The sequence below is a fragment of the Lipophrys pholis genome, assembly GCF_963383615.2.
Source record: "Lipophrys pholis genome assembly, chromosome: 13".
In the NCBI taxonomy this organism is placed as follows: domain Eukaryota; kingdom Metazoa; phylum Chordata; class Actinopteri; order Blenniiformes; family Blenniidae; genus Lipophrys; species Lipophrys pholis.
Window position 1 is genome coordinate 20,441,634 of NC_137632.1, and position 18,143 is coordinate 20,459,776.

The window sequence follows — 18,143 nt, forward strand, 5'->3', positions numbered from 1 at the left end:
AATGTCACTGAGAATCATCATTGACACACTTACAAGTTTCAGTGGTTTTGTTTCTTTGGTAGTATATTAGGCCCTGGTGACACAACAACGTTTCCAAGTTCAAACGGAACTCTTTCGTTTAAACACTGTAATAATACAGCCAGGTACTCCTATATAGGACAAGCTTAGCTGGACGAGAATCAAAATGCAAAAATTACTTTCACAAGTAATTGCATATTATCAGCAAATTTCTCAATGCAATACACTGCACTGACCCAGCAATGTAATGAAATGATACTGTCTATGAGTCGATGCTTTATGCTTCAACGTGTAGGTTTTGAATAACTTACTGAAAGCCGCCACCGCCAGTATGAGCGTGACCACGATGGAAATCCAACAGACCCAGAGAGTCTTCTTCCTGTAGCTCTGAGCCTCGTGGGGCTTCAGCCGCATGCTGCTCTCCAGGAGACCTGCAGTCAGACACAAACTGTGATTACAACAATGCTTTCTCTCCTTTAGGGAAGGTTTCGATGCTGTACTTCAACTCTCGTGGTTATAGCGGGGAGCCGAAAGTGATATTAGCGGACTATTGAGCCTTTGCTACGATAAACTTGAATAATCAGTGCGGAAAATATTGAATACACACATTTCTTTGATCATATCTGAACACATCACAGGGTTTTCTTGAAGAATGCTGACAGCTGTTTGAATTCAGCATCTGATATGAAGTAATTACATTCAGGAATTTTGAATCAACTTTACAAAGTTGACTCTTATTTTGTTGCGACCAAAACTAAATCCTAAAAGAGAAAAATGCTCATTACACAGACTTGCAGAGGGGAAACTCAAGCCTGTGTGTCCCACTTTTCCAGTCATGTCAAACTTGAATTCTTTTCCAAAATGTCTCCTCAAAAGCATGAGACACAAACCAGGAGCGCAGCAAGGCGATTGTTGAGCCAGATATAATGAACGTGCTATGAGTGACCCAATAGACTAATTAACAAGGAGTGATTACTGTTTTGAACATTAATTAACATATCCTCCGCTCCATACATTCTTCATGTTATATAATCCTCACCGCCTTCTGAAGGAGCATGGGAGCTGTTGTGGATTTGCACTTACTGGAAAAAAAAACAAAAAAAAACACAGTGTAGTGCCTGGGAAGCCTTGTTATGCTCAATATTGTAGGCCATAGGTGAAGCACAGCACAGGGACGGCTTCAGACGTTTTACTGTGGTCACTTACTTACACTGGTTTGAATGGATTTCGAGAGTTGATAGACTACACCCATGTCAAAACTAAAGAGTACATAAATGCAATAGGTAAGCCTGGACAAAGTGAACAGATGAAGGATTACATTTTTGACCAGAAACCTTAACTTTTAGGTGCTTTACATCGAATATTCACACAATGGGAGTGTTGACATGTTTATCTATTTCATATACCCCCTTCACCCAATAGTTGAAGTATCTCACAGATAACATTGAGCATGAGCAGGACATCAATGCACATTGTGAGCATTGGGATTACAAGAGTCATATTATTCAGCTCTCCAACACTTTCACATGGGTCTCGTTGGTCCAAAAATGTCATATTCTAAGTTTATTGCCCAAAATCCGGCTTTTCCTTGGTATTCAGCCATTTGAACATTGGATCATATGAGCTGCATTCAGAATATGCTGTGTCTGTCTCCGCCCACACATCTTCATCTTGGGAGGAGGAGGAGGACGTACTTCCTCTCATGGTGCCATGTGCCAGAACAGAGCTGCCTCATTGTGGGAGGGGTCAAAGGGAGGGGGCCTTTCTATGAGAGCGATGACAGACTTTCTTCACTTCTGGGGCGTCATTCCCAGGTATGGCGACGCATATTACTGTTGGAAAACCTTTAGAAGGAGAATTTTGCATAATATGACATGTGAAATAAAGGTTAACGTTAGTCAAGTTATGGATTCTATACAAATCAATTGAAAATATATAGCTCATACATTTTCTTCATAGAACTATAAAAACTTTGGTGAAGACAAAGTAAAGAGGGCTTGTGTTGAAGCAGTCGCATTCGCATGTGTTTCCTAATGGCTGGCCTGATATTGTGCGAGAAGCGTTCGCCTGCAGTCACAGACTAAACAGCCCCGATTCTGAGCTGCCTGAAGCGCTTTTATTGTCATGAAACATGAGGATGGCTCTGCAGGATCATGCATTATTCATTGGACTGAACTTTAACATCCAAAAGAGATTTTAATGCTGTCGGCTGTCTTCCTATCCAGCAATTTGTCCGGGGGACTGTCACACTCGCCGGAGAAGACAAGAAGACAGGGGGACCTAATGAAGGGAAAAACAAGACTCTTTTGACATTTACACCTCCAAAAACCAAACGCTCCGAAGACTGTTCAACAGTCATTATTCGTAATCCACTGTGAAATCTTCATTGCATTTTACACTTGAAAACGACGAGCAATGAAGGTCTTCTACTTATCTACGGTCTTATCCTATTTAACCAATCATTTGTTCAAGCACTGTCATTTTGAATATGTAAATTAAACATGAAATGACTAGTAAATCCAAAATGGATTTGTTTTTTCATATCAAAAGGTTCCACCGTAAAAATAACAAAAAACAAAAAAACATGTTGATTTCAGATTTGGAAGCAATGTATTTCAAAAATGTTAGGACAGAACATGTTAGGTAGGTCGCGATGGAGCAATACCTGTGTAGGTTACTGGGTATACACATTTTAGAGAGTCTCTCAGAAGTAATTGGGCACACGTTCACGAATCTCAAATAATTGTAAAGCAATTAACTAAGAGAAAAAAAAGCCAAAAGAAGACCCAGTGTCTGCATGACATGATGTCATTCTACGATGTGGTGAATCTAGAAAAATCTTGATAAGAGACCAGGCCGAAGGTCACTCCTGAATGCTTGTGATTTCATTAAGAGGATCAAGGTAAAAATTCAAGGTAAAATCCATGAATCCAACTTGGCGCCATCGTATCTGAACCGGGGCTCATTTCAAATGGACAAACTGACTTCTTTTTGGGAACTAGAAATTCCAAATCCATCGAAAGCTCCAAACAACACTTCTCTGAAATACTCCAGAAAATAATTGTTATGGCAAAATTAGAAAGAAATACAAAATGTGTGCGTATTATATCGGGCTGGAAAATGGTGATCTATCTTTAATTTTAGCACTCTATTTGGGTTGCACTTGGTTGAGTAAATGTGCAGAATTTGAGGTGTTTATGCAAAGTTGTATTTCTAACTGTGACAGAGTTCTGGAGTTGAAACCATTCCGTGTCAGCAATTTCTGCAACGCTGCTATAGATGAACAAATACTTTAGTCTCACATGTGAATGCTTCCACAAAAAAAAAAAAAAAAAACTTCCTCTTCTGTTAGTTCTCTGTTTGAAGTGTTTTGTTTTTCTATAAATTGAATATTTAGGAAGGTTGAAGAAAAACATTTCAATAAATAAATAAAGACATTGTATTCTATTCTAAAGTTAGATTACTGGATACTATTAATGTATTTGTTATCCACTAATATGCATCAACACACAGGGTGATCTAGAGCAGGGGTGACAAACACATTTTAGTTCAAGGGCCACATAGAGCCCTATTTAAAAAAAAAATAAATAAATTGTGCCATAATACAGTCAATTTAAACATTATTTTTTTCTTTGTTGTGGTGCAGAGTATACTAGAAGAAAATAGATGGATAAATCTCTATTGTCATCACACACATCACACTTTGTATGACAGCATGGATTGTTGCCCCTCAACCACAGCGGTGCCATAATTAAAAAAAAAAAAGGAACATACATTGATAAACATACATGCTCACATAATCATATACTAATATAAACGTAAGAATAAATATCGTGTGCATCATAAGAGCAATATACATAATAATAAACTATTTAGATAAAAAAAGAGCATACTAAATAATCAGGTGAAACAAAGAGCAGTTTTAAAGAGCTCTTTTCGTAACTGATGTGGTTTTTTTAACATGTGTAAAGATGTCTGTATTTTTACAGAACGAAACAATTACTCCCAAAATTGTCTCAAATTGGATAAATACTCTTAAAGCTAATTGTTTTCATATGAAATCTGACCAGGATTACTCTGGCTCATGACATCAGATGTTGATGAACACGTCACATGATCACTAAAGCTCCTAACACGCATACGAAAGTTCACTAAAGCGTCAAAGCATGTGTAAAAACGCTATGACATAACCTTTAAGCTCAGACTTTTCTCTGTGAAAAGCCACACAGCCACAGAGTAAAAGTATGCGTGCATGTCAGTCACAAAGAGGGAACTGATGAAGTCACATGATTCATTGAGTAGAAAGGCGTTCATAAGAAAACAGAAGCGAGTTCTGGACATCTTCCTACTTCTGGCAGGTCAAACAGTTCCGATAAAGACAGGTACTTGTACATTGCATGAACATGTTTGGACTTTAAACGTCGAACTGATTTCAATATAACTGTGAAAGTCAAAGCTGCAAAAACAAATACGTCCTGAAGGTTATTATTTGATATGGACTAAATTATACTTAAATCATAACCTGCTGGGATTGGCTAAAATTCACCCCTATGGATTGTTGGATCGATTGATGGATATGTTCATACTATGTCTCATACTTTTTATGTCAATCTTGATAGTTATGATATTGTTTGTTTTAAGACGCAAAAACCTTCCCAGCAGAGTTTCCTGCTCTCAGAAACTTCCCACCAGAGAAATTCCTCTTCATTGATATCGTTTTTAACTCGAGCTGCGATGGGCAGTTCCTTTTACACATACAATGCATTACTATTTGGCCATATAGCTCATATTCCTACGCTCCAATGAGATGGCGATTAAAAAAAAAAAAAAAAAAAAAAGTGTGTCACCTTTGTGTGACTTTTCTTGTTGTGGTGTCCTCACGGGCGAGTGGCTCACCCTGCACGCTGCCCTTGTCCTGCCAGCTCTCTCTGTTGTGGTCCGGCGGGGCAGCAGACAGCAGGAGACAGTGCAGACACAGCGTCCAGAGAGATTCACAGCCGCTACGTGGATTTCATCCCTAACCAGTTTCACACCAGTTAATAGGGAAGATTAATCCAAACATGTCCCTGCTTGAACTGTTGAAGTTTGGTTTGAACCTCTTGAAAATAGTTTAAAAAAATTTTTTTTAAAAGCTGTCTGTGACATTATCAGATTATTGGAGCTTTACTAAAAAAAAAGAAGAATTGACAGAATTGATGGTCAATATTTTATGTTTTCGACAGTTTTGCTTAAAGAATTAGCTATGCTCTTGGTTTTTTAAATTAAGAATAAGTTAATAAGTTGATGTGAAGAAGAAAAATCAATTCATTTCCTGATTTGTGACCATCGGATTCAAGTAAAATCCTTCATTCTTGTTGTGACTGATAGCTTTGAAGAAAAAAAATTAAATAAAGGAAAGTCTGACAATTCACATGTGTTTATAAAGAGTAAGAAAATCATCTGAAGGACCTTATCACGCCTCTGTATCCTTGCTCTCACCGTGTGGAGACACAGAGGTCTGTCTCCCCTCAGGGGGCTGAAAAGACCTGACCTGGATTTATAAACTTGAGGTTTAGCGAGAGGTTGAAAAGGTCGAAGTCAGGTTTGCAGGATATGAATGGAACTCGGTGTTACGACCTCACGCTCCAGTTTTCTGTTGTTCTCAGAAAGTTTGATGTCCTCAAGAGAATCCTGATTCATGATGATGGAGCATCACAGCAAATGAATGCCCTTCTACTGTCTCGGAAAAATGTAACCTCACTGCGGATGACAATCACAAGGGGTAATAGTGACACCAGCATTTTTACACCGACAATCACATGAAATGATCTCCGCAAAAAAAACAAAAAAAAACTTCAATAACAAAAAACACAGTTGATATCAATTTGAATCATTTCATTTTCATAAGACATTCTCAGCAGTAGATATAAATAGATGTTCCATCCTGAAACTGGACATGATGCAATAATGCTAGTAGAAGAAGGCAGAGTGATCAATAGTTTCCACAACATATGGTTTGGCCACGTGGGTCAAACTGAGGTCAGCGGAATATTCCAGCAAGTATCCTCTCTTAAAGTAACAGCCGACATAGGCAATCCATTCATTTTCTATACCTCTTTATCCAAGAGGTCACGAATCAAAGCGGGGGTCACACACACATTCAGAAATTCTAGAGTCACAAATTAACCCTAAACATATTCTTGGACTGCCAGACACCGCTGAGGAAAACCCACACATTGCATGCAAACTCCACATAGAAAGATTCAAACAAGGGATTCCATACTGTGAGGCGAGAGTGCTCAGCACTACACAACTATGTGGCAGTCTATAGGTAATAGCAAAGTATACCGTGAAAGACTGCTTTGCCAACATTATGTTTGTAATGCAAACTCTCAATTTGTTTCACTGTATAGTGCAGAATAGAGGATCCTCAAGGCATAATGAAGGATGTATTATATATTGGATGTTTCATACTTGAAGGAACTCATGAAAAGACTTCTGTTGCAAGAGCTGAATGAGGAATGCGTGTGCGTGTGCGTGTGCGTGTGTGTTTGTGCGTCCGTGTGCATGTGTGTGGCAGAGGGGGGAAGTGAGACAGCATGGCAAATCACTTTGCTCACATGATCCTTGGCTGAGGGATCAGAAAGAAGGCATGTGCTCAACATCTCCCCCTGCTTGTCTCCGTGACTCACACGGAGGTTTGTGCTGGTACGGGTGCGGGTGTGTGTGTGTGTGTGTGTGTGTGTGTGTGTGTGTGTGTGTGTGTGTGTGTGTGTGTGTGTGTGTGTGTGTGTGTGTGTGTGTGTGTGTGTGCGCGTGACTCCATCACACCTTTCTTTCCAAAAATAATGAACATCAGGCTCACAGATCAAAAGAACGATTGCACATTTCCCATTGGCCAACACACAAGCGTGACAACACACAGGAGTGAAGGTAGTCCACCTGCAGCGTGATCAGACATGTGACCTGAGCCAGATAAATAAATTACATTTCTAAATGATGAGCCCAGCTCCTATAAAGTGTGTTCATCTTCTTTTTCAAAACATGTTCCGTGGGGACGTGGACGAGAAAAGCGGGGGAGGGGTGTATAAAGGCTGCGAATGTGAGAAATACAACGTCCTGAAATGTGTGAGCATGATGTTTACTGGTGTTTGTGTAAAGACTTGCTTTTACTGTGCATCTATTTCTGCCGCTAAACTTAAAGCTTCCTCTCACAGCTCATATCTTTTGCCAGTAATGGGCTGTACTTACATCACCTCCTGATATTATGAGCAAATAATGATCATATACATGTAAACGATACGTGATGGCGACAATTCCTAACCCAAGGCACTTTGCAAGCTAATTAAGACACATAATTCTGATTCAACATGGCCTCTTTTGTGGTTTGTGCTCTAATTATGACGGAAGATTCAGTGAAAGAGAAGGAGTTTCTACCTAATTCTACCTACGGGAGGAGGATAAATCAATATCCTCTAACAGAGTGTTCCTTTATCATTTCAATAAAGTGTCTTTCCATCTATTTCTGAATCGCAAGATTTCAACCAAAATAATAAAAGGCCTCTAGTTGAACAACATTTCCCATTTTTGTCTCAAAACCCAACTAAATTACCAAGTGTGAAAAACATCTTCATGTTTGAAATGATTGCTCAGATTAGAGGAGGAACTGGCTAAATGTTCCTATAAAATGAACTTTATACTATATGATCAGCTTCTACAGGGAACCAGTGCAATACATCTGTGACTAGGTCAGGCCAGAGAAAGAGCCTATACCCGTTGTACTCACAGCATTAAGGTTTTAAGAATACACTAATGGGGTTTTGTTTGTTGGTTTGGTTGTTAGTTGTTGTTTTTTTTTAATCTTGAATTTGGAAATCTGCCAGTGAGCAGCTATAAATGTGCCCAGAAGCTATTTAGAAAAATCAAAGAACCTTGGAAACCTTTCTGATTATCTACCGTGCGTCAATGTTATTTTGCTATTTTCTTGGCAAGGCCTGAATCAGATATGTTAATTCCTCTTAGATATAAACCAAAACTAATGATTGTAGCAGTCAGATTTCCAAATTCAATAACCATTTCAGTTTTAAGTCATTACCCAGTCCCATTAGCAGGCTGTGGGAACAAACACTGTTTAAATGATCCCTTTAAATATGATCAAATCAAACACACTAGAATATTCAATAAACCTGAACTGAATACCAAATAACTAAGAGGAAGGGTTGGGATTTAAAACTATGCACATTAGACACTACCAGGGATTATAATCGTTGAAAAATCACACAAAAGTGCTTCAGTAAAGACAAATACACACTTAAGATTTTGCTGGACATGTGACTGGTATCAGACTTAAAGCTGTGTGTGTCTATGTTCTGATATATAACTGAATTTCCTATGGAGGCAGATGGAATTGCAATGATGAATCAAGGAATACACGCCTGTTTTAAAGCTTTAAATTTCTGCTCAGACTTGCAGAATCATGAAGTCTCCTGATGTATGAATATCATTCATTATTCAGACGAGAGCAGACTAAAAATATCATGAGTTAAAAATACCCCCAACCCCCACACCCCAGTTTCTCATCCATAACTTTCAGAAAACATGACTTGGACGGCTGAAGTTACCTTCTCCCTCCACACTGTCAGTGATCTTCATCTCCTGGCCCACCGTGAAGGTCTCTGGCTCGGTGGGGGTCTTGGCCGCCGGCTGCTGCTGGTGCTGGTGGTTGGTGAAGCCATCCGGGGCGCACTGGCCGTTCCCCACCGCGGCCGGGCACGGATCCACCACTGTCGGCTCCGGGACGGTGTAGGACTCCTGGCTCACCTGGTCTGTCATTCTTCCTGCGGTTGCTTCTGTGCTCGAGTGTCAGAGAAGGATGTAAAGGGAGGGGGGAAGCTTCACTCCGGCTCGCTCGGTGCAGCAGCCATCCAGCGCGTCCAGTCTGACTGACTGCCACCGGGGGTGTCGGCTCGGTTGCGCACAGGAGGTGGGGTGGGTGGGGGTGGGTGGGTGGAAGGAGATGTGGCGATTAGGAAAGATGGGAGATAAATAGTATCTCTATCTCCAGAGCATCCGTAGCGCAGCAACTCGCTCCACAGTGCGGGCTGTAAACACCTTGTCTGACTGAGCCAGTTAGTTTAGGGTTAGATGAGATGGTGAGATGCGGCGATGCGACTGAATCTGGCGGGCGGTGCCACACCGGCAAGTTTTTCCCTCCCCTCCTCCCTCTCCTCCCTTTTCTCCTCCTTTCATTACTCACTATCTGATTCCCACAGAGAAACACTGCATGGTCTGATTCCGACATCTGTCCCGAATTAACCAACAGTTCACACTTTCCCCGTTTAATACATTCTTCTACTTTCTGCATAATTCATCCTTGTGCGCCAAATAGTAACAGTCTTAACCAACATATACTAAACCTTTAGAAGTGTTGGATCACTAATACTGATTATCTTAAAAATGTGTGTTTTCAGGTGATACGTCACGGTACATTAATTAATCACTAGGGGGCGCCGACCGACAGGGCTTGAGGTAGTTCATTCTTACCTTGATGAAGAGTTGTAATCTCATAATTGATCAGATTTGAAATCAGCAGTTGACTGGAGTAAATTCTTTCAAAGTTAATAGCAAAATGACTCCTATATTACAGATTCTAAACCTCATTTAGGCCTGTGTTGATGATGCATATGACTATGATTATAGTGTCAACGTCACACTATTGGCAAACACTGGTGATTGATTCTCATTTTGCCCAGCTGAGAATTAGAGGAAGATGCTCTATAATCTTGATGTCGGTGCTTCTTCAAAATAAACTGGATCTATAAAAGAATCTTAAAAACAAGAAGAAAGGGCAACAAAACAGCAGAGGTCCCATGAAAGCTGGACTGGTGTTCTTTTAAGACTGTTTCAGTCGCTTGAACTTCACCGATGAAGTACTGTTTCATTATTCCCAACACAAATTGTAAGAGTGACACCGGGCCTCAACAACACTACTGGGAGACAACCTGACTCAGCACACAGAGCACAGTCTTCTAGGAAGATCGACTGCCGGCTTCACAGCTGTAAAAAACAACAACGCCAAAACAAACCTCAATGCCTTTGTACCCCAGCATTACAGACACAAAACTCCCTCCCCATACTGATGCTTGGAGTTTGTGCCTGTGGGGTTATGTAATAAAGTTGGAGGGTGTCCCAGCCGCAGCAGTCATTCACCTGCCGGTCACTGGTTTTTGCGGGGAGGGGCGGGCGGAGAGCGGATTTACTCACAGCAGAATATCTCTGACGGCACACAGCCACACTTTCCAGAGAGCAGTCACAAGGATGAAGGTGGATATTCACAATCATATTTTACCGAGGGAATGGCCCGACTTGAAGCAGGTAGGCACGGCAGACGCAATCTCACTGAGGACCTTAAAAGTTTGACAAACTCTGTGAAGCACAGAAATAAGCCAACTCTCGATAGAGCAAATGTCATTCTTTAATTCAGTATCTGCAAACAAAGTTTGAAATCAAGTCTAATTAATGCTGTTAGAAAAAGAAAAAAGAAAAAGTACTTCCTTTCCCCTTCCTGCGTGTCAGTAAGGACTTTCAGCAGCTCACTCCATAAACCTGTTCACTCCCTGGCTGGTTAAACTTTAATCAATAACCATTGGCCTTGGCTTATCTGCTCCTTCCCTTATGTCTTTGTCACTGTGTAATGCTGGCCCGAGCTAATGATTTCCAACGTTTAGGGCTTGACTGGAGACGTGGTCTACAGCCTGACATCTTAATACACACCTCCAGTTCCAAAAAGGTGGGGCAATGTGTAAAGTGTAGACGAAACCTGGATGTGATTATTCGAAAATCTCACACCACCGAAACGCAATACACTCAGAGATGTTGAATTGTGATAAGAAGTGCACTTATAACAAGCTGGATTTCAAATTTTCATTCATCTGAACACAGAACAGTTTAACATTTTGCCTCAGTCCTGTTTAAAGTAGCTTTGGTTCAGAGATGACACTTTGTATTGTAACCTCCATTCACAGAGGGATTTCTGCATATTCTCTTTATCATGTGGGAGTGTTGATGATGACTTTTCAATATCTTTCTCACTTTTTGACAGATTTTCATATATATAACATGAAGATTCTCCCTCTCTTTAAAACTCGTTTTATTGGCACACATGAAACAATCAGGTTTACTTTCACCCTCATTGATTGTAAACGTTTTGTAATTAAGGTTGTAAATGTTCTTTTTACTTTGTACTTCAGATGTTTCAGGGTAGTGGAACGTAAATCTACTGGAAATTCGATTTCTGTGTGAATGTCTCTATTCTTAATCAAATATTGATGCATCATTTGCATCGTGTTTGCGTGTTCCAAGCAGTGATCCAAAGAGACGCTGTACTGTACACACACTCAAACATGTAGTGGAAGACACATCAGTTCCAAACCACGTCATGATTAGTTTGCGTTTAAATTGAAAAGCATGGGCTCAATTTACTTGCATGTACATGCCCGGGCCCCCGAAAACAGAGGATCATAGCTGGCTGTGCATCACCTGTCACACTTGAACTGGCTCTGACACGTTCCATTTAAAGCTGGCTTTCACTGAAATGGCAGCTTGGAGACGCAGCTACTCACTCATAAGAAGGGTGCAAAACCTGTCTGGCATTTTCGAAAAGCTAAAGATTCTCAGTGACTTCCACTCGGCACACAGTACAGCTGATCTGCACGGATATGAAACATGGCTGCACCGGCTGTGTTGCTCATGTCCATCATTTCCAGCTTCATTTGTATTCAAAAGTGTCAACCGCCTCGAAAGGGATTCTCTTTTAGTTATTCAGGGAGTTGGAGTGGAGGGTCCGCCAGGATGATAACTGGAGCATCACAGATGGGATAACAAAATCAATGTCTGTTCTAGCAGAGTATGTGCAGGACATCCAGTCATACACAGAGACGATACAGAAAGCCAATAGTGGAGATATTCAATTATGTATTTCTTTAAAAATGTGGAAAAAATAATCCTGTATGTTGTATGTTTTAGAGATATGGATATGAAGGGTTTGTTCAGCTTCACCATCACTGCAAGGTGAGTCTGTATTTTATTTTGGTTTTTTTATTATATATGCATAGGTAAATATGTACACGCTGGAAGGTTACAGATACACAACCATTTATACTTGTAAACTGCAAGGCTTGCTGGACTCGCAGCAGGTGTTTCCAGGCTGAGTCCCACCCCGGTGGACCAGCCAGGCTGCTTTTGCCTGCGTGGGCAGCTGCAGAACTCAGCAGGGTGCCACTGCTTCAGCAGAGAGCATCACCTCAAACACAAAGCTGCTTCACAGCCATTTAACCACTGCAAAGTTTATCTGGGTTTCTGTGTCGCCAAGCTGCACACGAGGAAGAATAGCTGCACGAGTTTTATTAGTGCAAAATAAACTCATGGCAAGAATAGTTATGATAATTCACTTAATCCGAATGCGAACATTCAAGAAGTGATACTCTTGGCCTTCCTGGCACACAGGAACAGATTCTCTCAGAGGACGTTTGAATGAGGAATAAACTGTCTGCTGCCACCATGTGGTTTAATTTTGAAACGTTTAATCTAAGTGTCACAGAACTTTATATATTTAATTTGTTCAATTTAGTGTTGTGGAGGACTGGAGCCAATCAAATCTGATTCTGGGCAGAATTTGAGTAGATCCTGCACATGGCGCTAATTAATTTGAGGCCAAACACAGAGAGGCAGAAAATCCCTGGCACATCAAATGACCAAACACCCTCATGTTTGGACTTTGAGAATAATTCGGAATATCTGAATTATACCTGTATATACACACAAAAACACATGTTAACCAACCATCACGGCCACGAGTTCGGCAACAAAGCAGGGTCATACTTTGAGTCAAGAATAGCCCCCTAATAGGACTACGTACAGAAAACCATGCTGCTCACACAGGGAGCAGATGTAAAGTGCACAGTAAAGATTGTCTTTTCACTGAGATTTGAGAGCGCTCACTCCCCTGCACAACATTCAAAAAAACCTCATGGTTTCAAAATAATCAATAACAACAACCTGTCCAGAATTTTGGATTATGTTGTGAAATCAACATGGAGTTAGCGCCTCACATTTCAATTAGGGCTCTGAGTCATTGTTGTATTTCAGGGTGAAGCCCAGATGATGAAGGATGGGAAACTGTTTCGAGTGATACAAGAAAACTGCTGGGATGCCGATGCACGCATACGGGACATGGACCAACATGGTATATGCACAGATGTGACTGACACTAATAGTTATTCCACCTTACTTATCAAATGACCGCGTCCTTCTGTTTGTGCTCCTAAGGTGTCACAGTTCAGGCACTATCAACTGTTCCTGTGATGTTCAGTTATTGGGTAAGTGTACACTGCATATCTGATCTTTTTTATTTCCTTAAGCTTATGTTCTGAAGCCACACAGGGTTTTATAGCTTACGGTGCCCCAGATAACTATAAACAGTATCCACTCCTGAAAGAAAGAAGTTGTGCAGTCCGCGACAGTGACTTATACACTTGTCTGAAATGTGTCCTCGGGTACCGCTTGACGACCACAGCCATGACAACTTATTTTGCTTTGGTATTTCAGGCCAAACCTTACGACACGTTGGATCTCTGCGTCATTTTAAATGACGATCTGGCCCAAACCGTGCGCAGCCACCCCAAGAGGTTCGTGGGTCTGGGCACGTTGCCCATGCAGGCCCCAGACCTGGCTGTATTGGAGATGAGACGTTGTGTGAAGGAGCTCGGCTTCCCTGGGGTGCAGATCGGGTCACATATCAACAACTGGGACCTCAATGCTTCAGAGCTCCATCCTTTTTATGCTGTGAGACAAAAAGAAACTCCACGATAATAGAATATTGCTGGAGACAGCGGCTCCATTTATATGCACACACCTCACTGGTTGCGCTAGTTTCAAATGTCATGCATTGGGAGACACTGATCATACAGCATGTGTGTTTTTTCACCCAGGCAGCAGAGGAGCTGGGCTGCTCCATATTTGTTCACCCATGGGACATGCAGACAGACGGGAGGATGGCTAAGTATTGGCTGCCCTGGCTGGTGGGTGAGGGAGATGGAGTAGGAACACGAGATATTGGATTTCAAGTCTGGTCTTGTCAATTACAAATAAAAGCAATGTTCTCATGAAATATCGGCAATTTTTCTAACCAGTGGGAATGCATCATAATGCCATTGCAAAATGCAACCCTGATAATACACTCTCTGCTTGCTGAAATAATTCATTAAGTAGCCGATCACCCACCCCTCAGTTTTCTCTGGGTATATTAGTTTTCACATATTTCATCCTGTGACATCGTGGCCATGACCAATAAAGCTCTATTTGTTTTTGGATTTCCTGTTCACCACTTTAATATGTCGCATGGATTCAAAATGAATTATTTGTTATCTCATCCATTTCAAAGGCATGCCGTCAGAGACAACCATGGCTATTTGCTCGATGATATTTGGAGGCATATTCGAGAAGTTTCCCAAACTCAAAGTCTGCTTTGCTCATGGAGGTACAAGAGAGGATCTCTTGCTTATTTGTTTGACTTACTGCATGACATTTACAACAGGTGATAATCATTTGGAAGATAGTGTTACATTATTAACATATAATCAGACATGTGAAGTTCTACCACTACAGTTGCACCGTTTGACAATAAAGAGCCTATGAAGCATCTCAAGACAGTTTTAGCAATAATTTACAATGGCAGAAAAAGGATATTTGTTTCATACACCAGGTTCCTGTAGCCACTTCTTATTTATTTTTTCTACTGCAGGTGGATCTTTCCCATTCACTGTTGGCAGAATTGAACATGGACACAAAGTTCGTCCAGACCTCTGTGCAGTAGACAACAAGATCAGTCCACGGAAATACCTTGGGTCTTTCTACACCGACTCCCTCGTTCACGATCCCACTGCAATGAAGCTGCTCATTGACATCATTGGAAAAGTGAGCTTGTATTCAGCATTCATTCAGCTGTAGTGTCGGGCGGGGGGGGGGGGGGGGGGGGGGGGGGGGATAATACTTACCCAGCTCAAGGATGTACTCACAGCTCAGGAAGAATCAGCAATCAGCTCAAACACCATCCATCTGGCGTTCTTACCTGTCAAGAACCTGAAGTACAATATGTTTTGATTATTTTCTACTCTCACTTCTTACTTGTGAGACCTCTGTTTTATTGACAGGTGTACCTTATTTGCTCATTTGACCCTTCTCTTGCATATTTCCAAAGGCAAACATTGAATAACTATTGTTGGTTTGAGGTGTAGTGAGTGAAGCTTTTCTTGAAAACCACTAAAATGCTCATGCTCCTCTTGCAGGATAAAGTGATGCTGGGAACAGACTATCCTTTCCCATTGGGCGAGCTGCAGCCTGGATCACTGATTGAGTCCATGGAGGAGTTTGATGACTCACTGAAGGTACCAATGCTTTCCTTTTAGCATTTTTTTTTCGCTGTCAGGTTTAGTTTATTCCGCCTCTAGACAGATGGAAGTAGAGTTTTATGGACCGAGAAGAGTCTTCATCATAGAAGCCACTGCAAGCAGCAGAAATCATTTTAAATATGCTAATGGTGGCGGGTGTGGGGAGCAGGAGTCATCTCTCAATTGGAAGGTTGAAGGTTGAAGTCCCGAAGTGGCCTTGTGCAATACACTGTTCGCTATGGATGGACTGAGAGCCTTGCATGGCAGCTGCCTCCACTAGTGTGTGTGTGTGTGTGTGTGTGTGTGTGTGTGTGTGTGTGTGTGTGTGTGTGTGTGTGTGTGTGTGTGTGTGTGTGTGTGTGTGTGTGTGTGTGTGTGCGTGAATGTGATTAACAGTGTAATGTGATTGGGGGACTGCTTACGCAGTGGAAAAGTGCTATATAAGTGAAATCCATTTGCCATTTAATTGGTTTATATAATGAATGATGTTGGTGTTTCTGTGTTGCAGGACAAATTGCTTGCTGGAAATGCTCTGGACTTTTTGGGGCTGGAGCGAGAAAAGTTTGTGTAATGCTTGGATACACTGACAATGACTGACAATATAACATAGATATGGGCTATTTTGATGTTGCCTACTGTGATAAATAAAATATTGAGTTCAGTATTTTCTGGATGGTCATATTTTTTGAAAGCTAAATAATCAAAATTACTATATGGGTTGTTTAAATGTGTAGTGAATAATTTCTACAACTTCAAACAAAAGCACAGATCTTCTGGCATTGTTTTTCAAGAAAATATTTGACGTCAACTTCACTATCAAACATGTAGGCAGGATTACTCCATTTGATTCATTACATATAAGTAATCTCTTTTTAATTTGGTATCATAACTGACAAACAGCCTAAAAACAACAGCAATGCTTCACTGTGCTCTGCTTCTAAGACAATTTTTGTACATCGTTAGATGTGATTTAAAGCCACTGTGATTAGATCGACATACAACTTCCTTCCTCGTATGATATACAACAGTATTTCCCAGTCAGAGAGAACTCTTACATCAATGGTATTATTAAAGTTTTCACAATTCCCAAACTGGTCTGATTGTGTGTAATTTTTTTCATTTTGTATTTACGGATAGCGGTACTTTATAGTGCAGGTTATATTTATTAAACATTGTCAGGCTATATTTCCTCGGCAAATAGTATGAAATATTTTCATGGGGTTGTTTTTAATTTCCATTAAAGCACAGTGACATGCTATCAAATGTAAAATTTCAGATAGTTCATAAAAGTTCATTTCAAGTCTTACGTAAATAACTACACATACGTTTAAGTGGCAGGGCCATACGGTGATGTACTTAGGTTAGCACTTTCTCATTACACTGAGAACATCTCTGGTTTAAATGCCTCTCTTTGTATAATGTGTTTTTTTTTTTTATGTTTGTCCGTTCATTTTCTACAGATACTCTGATTTCCTCCAAAAGTCCACACACATATTCAGCTGAGACCTGCTCACGCCCTTCGCAACCCAAAGCTGAATAAAGCGGTTCTGATGATTGTTACATAATGCGGTTTGTTTCACTCCCTGTTGTCCCTTGCCATGTTTAACAGACTGGCATTCTCTGTTTCTCCTCCTCCTTCTTGTGATTGACCTTTTGATTGGTGTGGAGCACGGACCAATCCCATCCAGGCAGGCCACAGAGGACGTATGAAAAGGGGATGAGGTGTGTTATTCTGTGGCTGGCTGTCTGGAGGAAACAGCTTGTCCTGCGTTTTGCCTCTTTGTGGTTGTTAATGTTAATAATACGCTGTGATTACTGGGCAAGAAATCTTTTGGGGGAAGTATTCTATACGGTCTAACCCTTACTTTAGTTTTCTTCCTAATTTGTGTGGACCCTCTGTGGTGCTTTTGTTTATTTGATCATTTTGTTGATCCAATGGTTTCTTAGTGGTTTTTATTGGTAAACCTTAGTTCTGTCGCTTACTTGTTTGTTAATTAATGTTTATTTATTTATTTTTTAATAGCTTTGCTTTCCTCAACATCTACCATTATCCTGCTTTCCTTTTTAAACAAGCTGTCTTAACAAAAATGGTGGATTTTTAATTGAGGGGAAGTGAGAACAGGTTAATAATACCAATACTTGTTCTGAAAAGGTGCATATTACACTATATGGAAAACAAATTCAGGCCACTGCTTTTAATGACGAGATTAGGGTATTTTGTTCAGCCACTTTTCCGCGCTTCTAAGTATTAAGCACTTATGCATTCCATCTGCCTTACAAAATACTTTAATATGAATCAGTGAAAGAACTCAACAAGTCAGTTTTATTTGTGCCCCCATGTGTCAGTATTGTAAAGTGGAATTTAAGCACAACAGAAAAAACAACAGGATGGCAGACCATGAGCAATTATAGCGCAATAGTTTGAATTTTATTATGCGATGAACTCGCCAAAGATCAGTGAGGGAACCCCCTCACCTACATTACGAAGCATCAAATGAAGTGATGTTTGGGCATGCTGCCATTGGATTGGGGGAGTGGAAATGTGTTCAGTGAAGCATTCTGTCATCATGATTATGAAGGTTGTTTTACTAGGGTTGGCTTTGAACCATAACTTCACACAGACAAAATCTTAGGATATTGTATACACTAGTGTACACCATGGAAATAGTTGGCAGTGCACTTTTTTTCTGTTCTAGTAAG

The 18,143-nt window shown here is 40.7% G+C and overlaps 2 protein-coding genes across 5 annotated transcripts in view; one reads left to right on the forward strand and one right to left on the reverse strand.

Annotated features, from left to right (window-relative positions):
- The window catches only part of LOC308118419 (transmembrane protein 163a-like), a 63,981-nt gene extending 54,862 nt beyond the window's left edge, over window positions 1-9,119 (reverse strand). Inside the window, exons 1-2 of the mRNA XM_080477822.1 lie at window positions 8,619-9,119; window positions 330-449 (exon numbers count right to left, since the gene is read on the reverse strand). Coding sequence (XP_080333948.1) covers window positions 330-449; window positions 8,619-8,829 — 331 coding nt within the window. The 5' untranslated portion in view covers window positions 8,830-9,119. The remainder of the gene's footprint in view (window positions 1-329; window positions 450-8,618) is intronic.
- Window positions 9,120-10,264: 1,145 nt separating this feature from the next.
- On the forward strand, window positions 10,265-17,006 carry acmsd (aminocarboxymuconate semialdehyde decarboxylase). 4 transcript variants are annotated; one of them, XM_080478111.1, is made up of 11 exons: window positions 10,265-10,371; window positions 12,022-12,066; window positions 13,144-13,240; window positions 13,324-13,373; window positions 13,603-13,839; window positions 13,986-14,079; window positions 14,438-14,533; window positions 14,798-14,970; window positions 15,342-15,440; window positions 15,952-16,004; window positions 16,904-17,006. In XM_080478111.1, the coding sequence occupies exons 1-11, from the start codon at window positions 10,315-10,317 to the stop codon at window positions 16,944-16,946; spliced, it is 1,044 nt and encodes a 347-aa protein (XP_080334237.1). In that variant the 5' UTR covers window positions 10,265-10,314; the 3' UTR covers window positions 16,947-17,006. The 4 variants fall into 4 exon arrangements, with proteins under 4 accessions (XP_080334237.1, XP_080334238.1, XP_080334239.1 ...); XM_080478112.1 differs by lacking the exon at window positions 16,904-17,006 and adding an exon at window positions 10,725-10,786 and having other exon boundaries at window positions 15,952-16,107; XM_080478113.1 differs by lacking the exon at window positions 16,904-17,006 and having other exon boundaries at window positions 15,952-16,107.
- The last annotated feature ends 1,137 nt before the right edge of the window (window positions 17,007-18,143 follow it).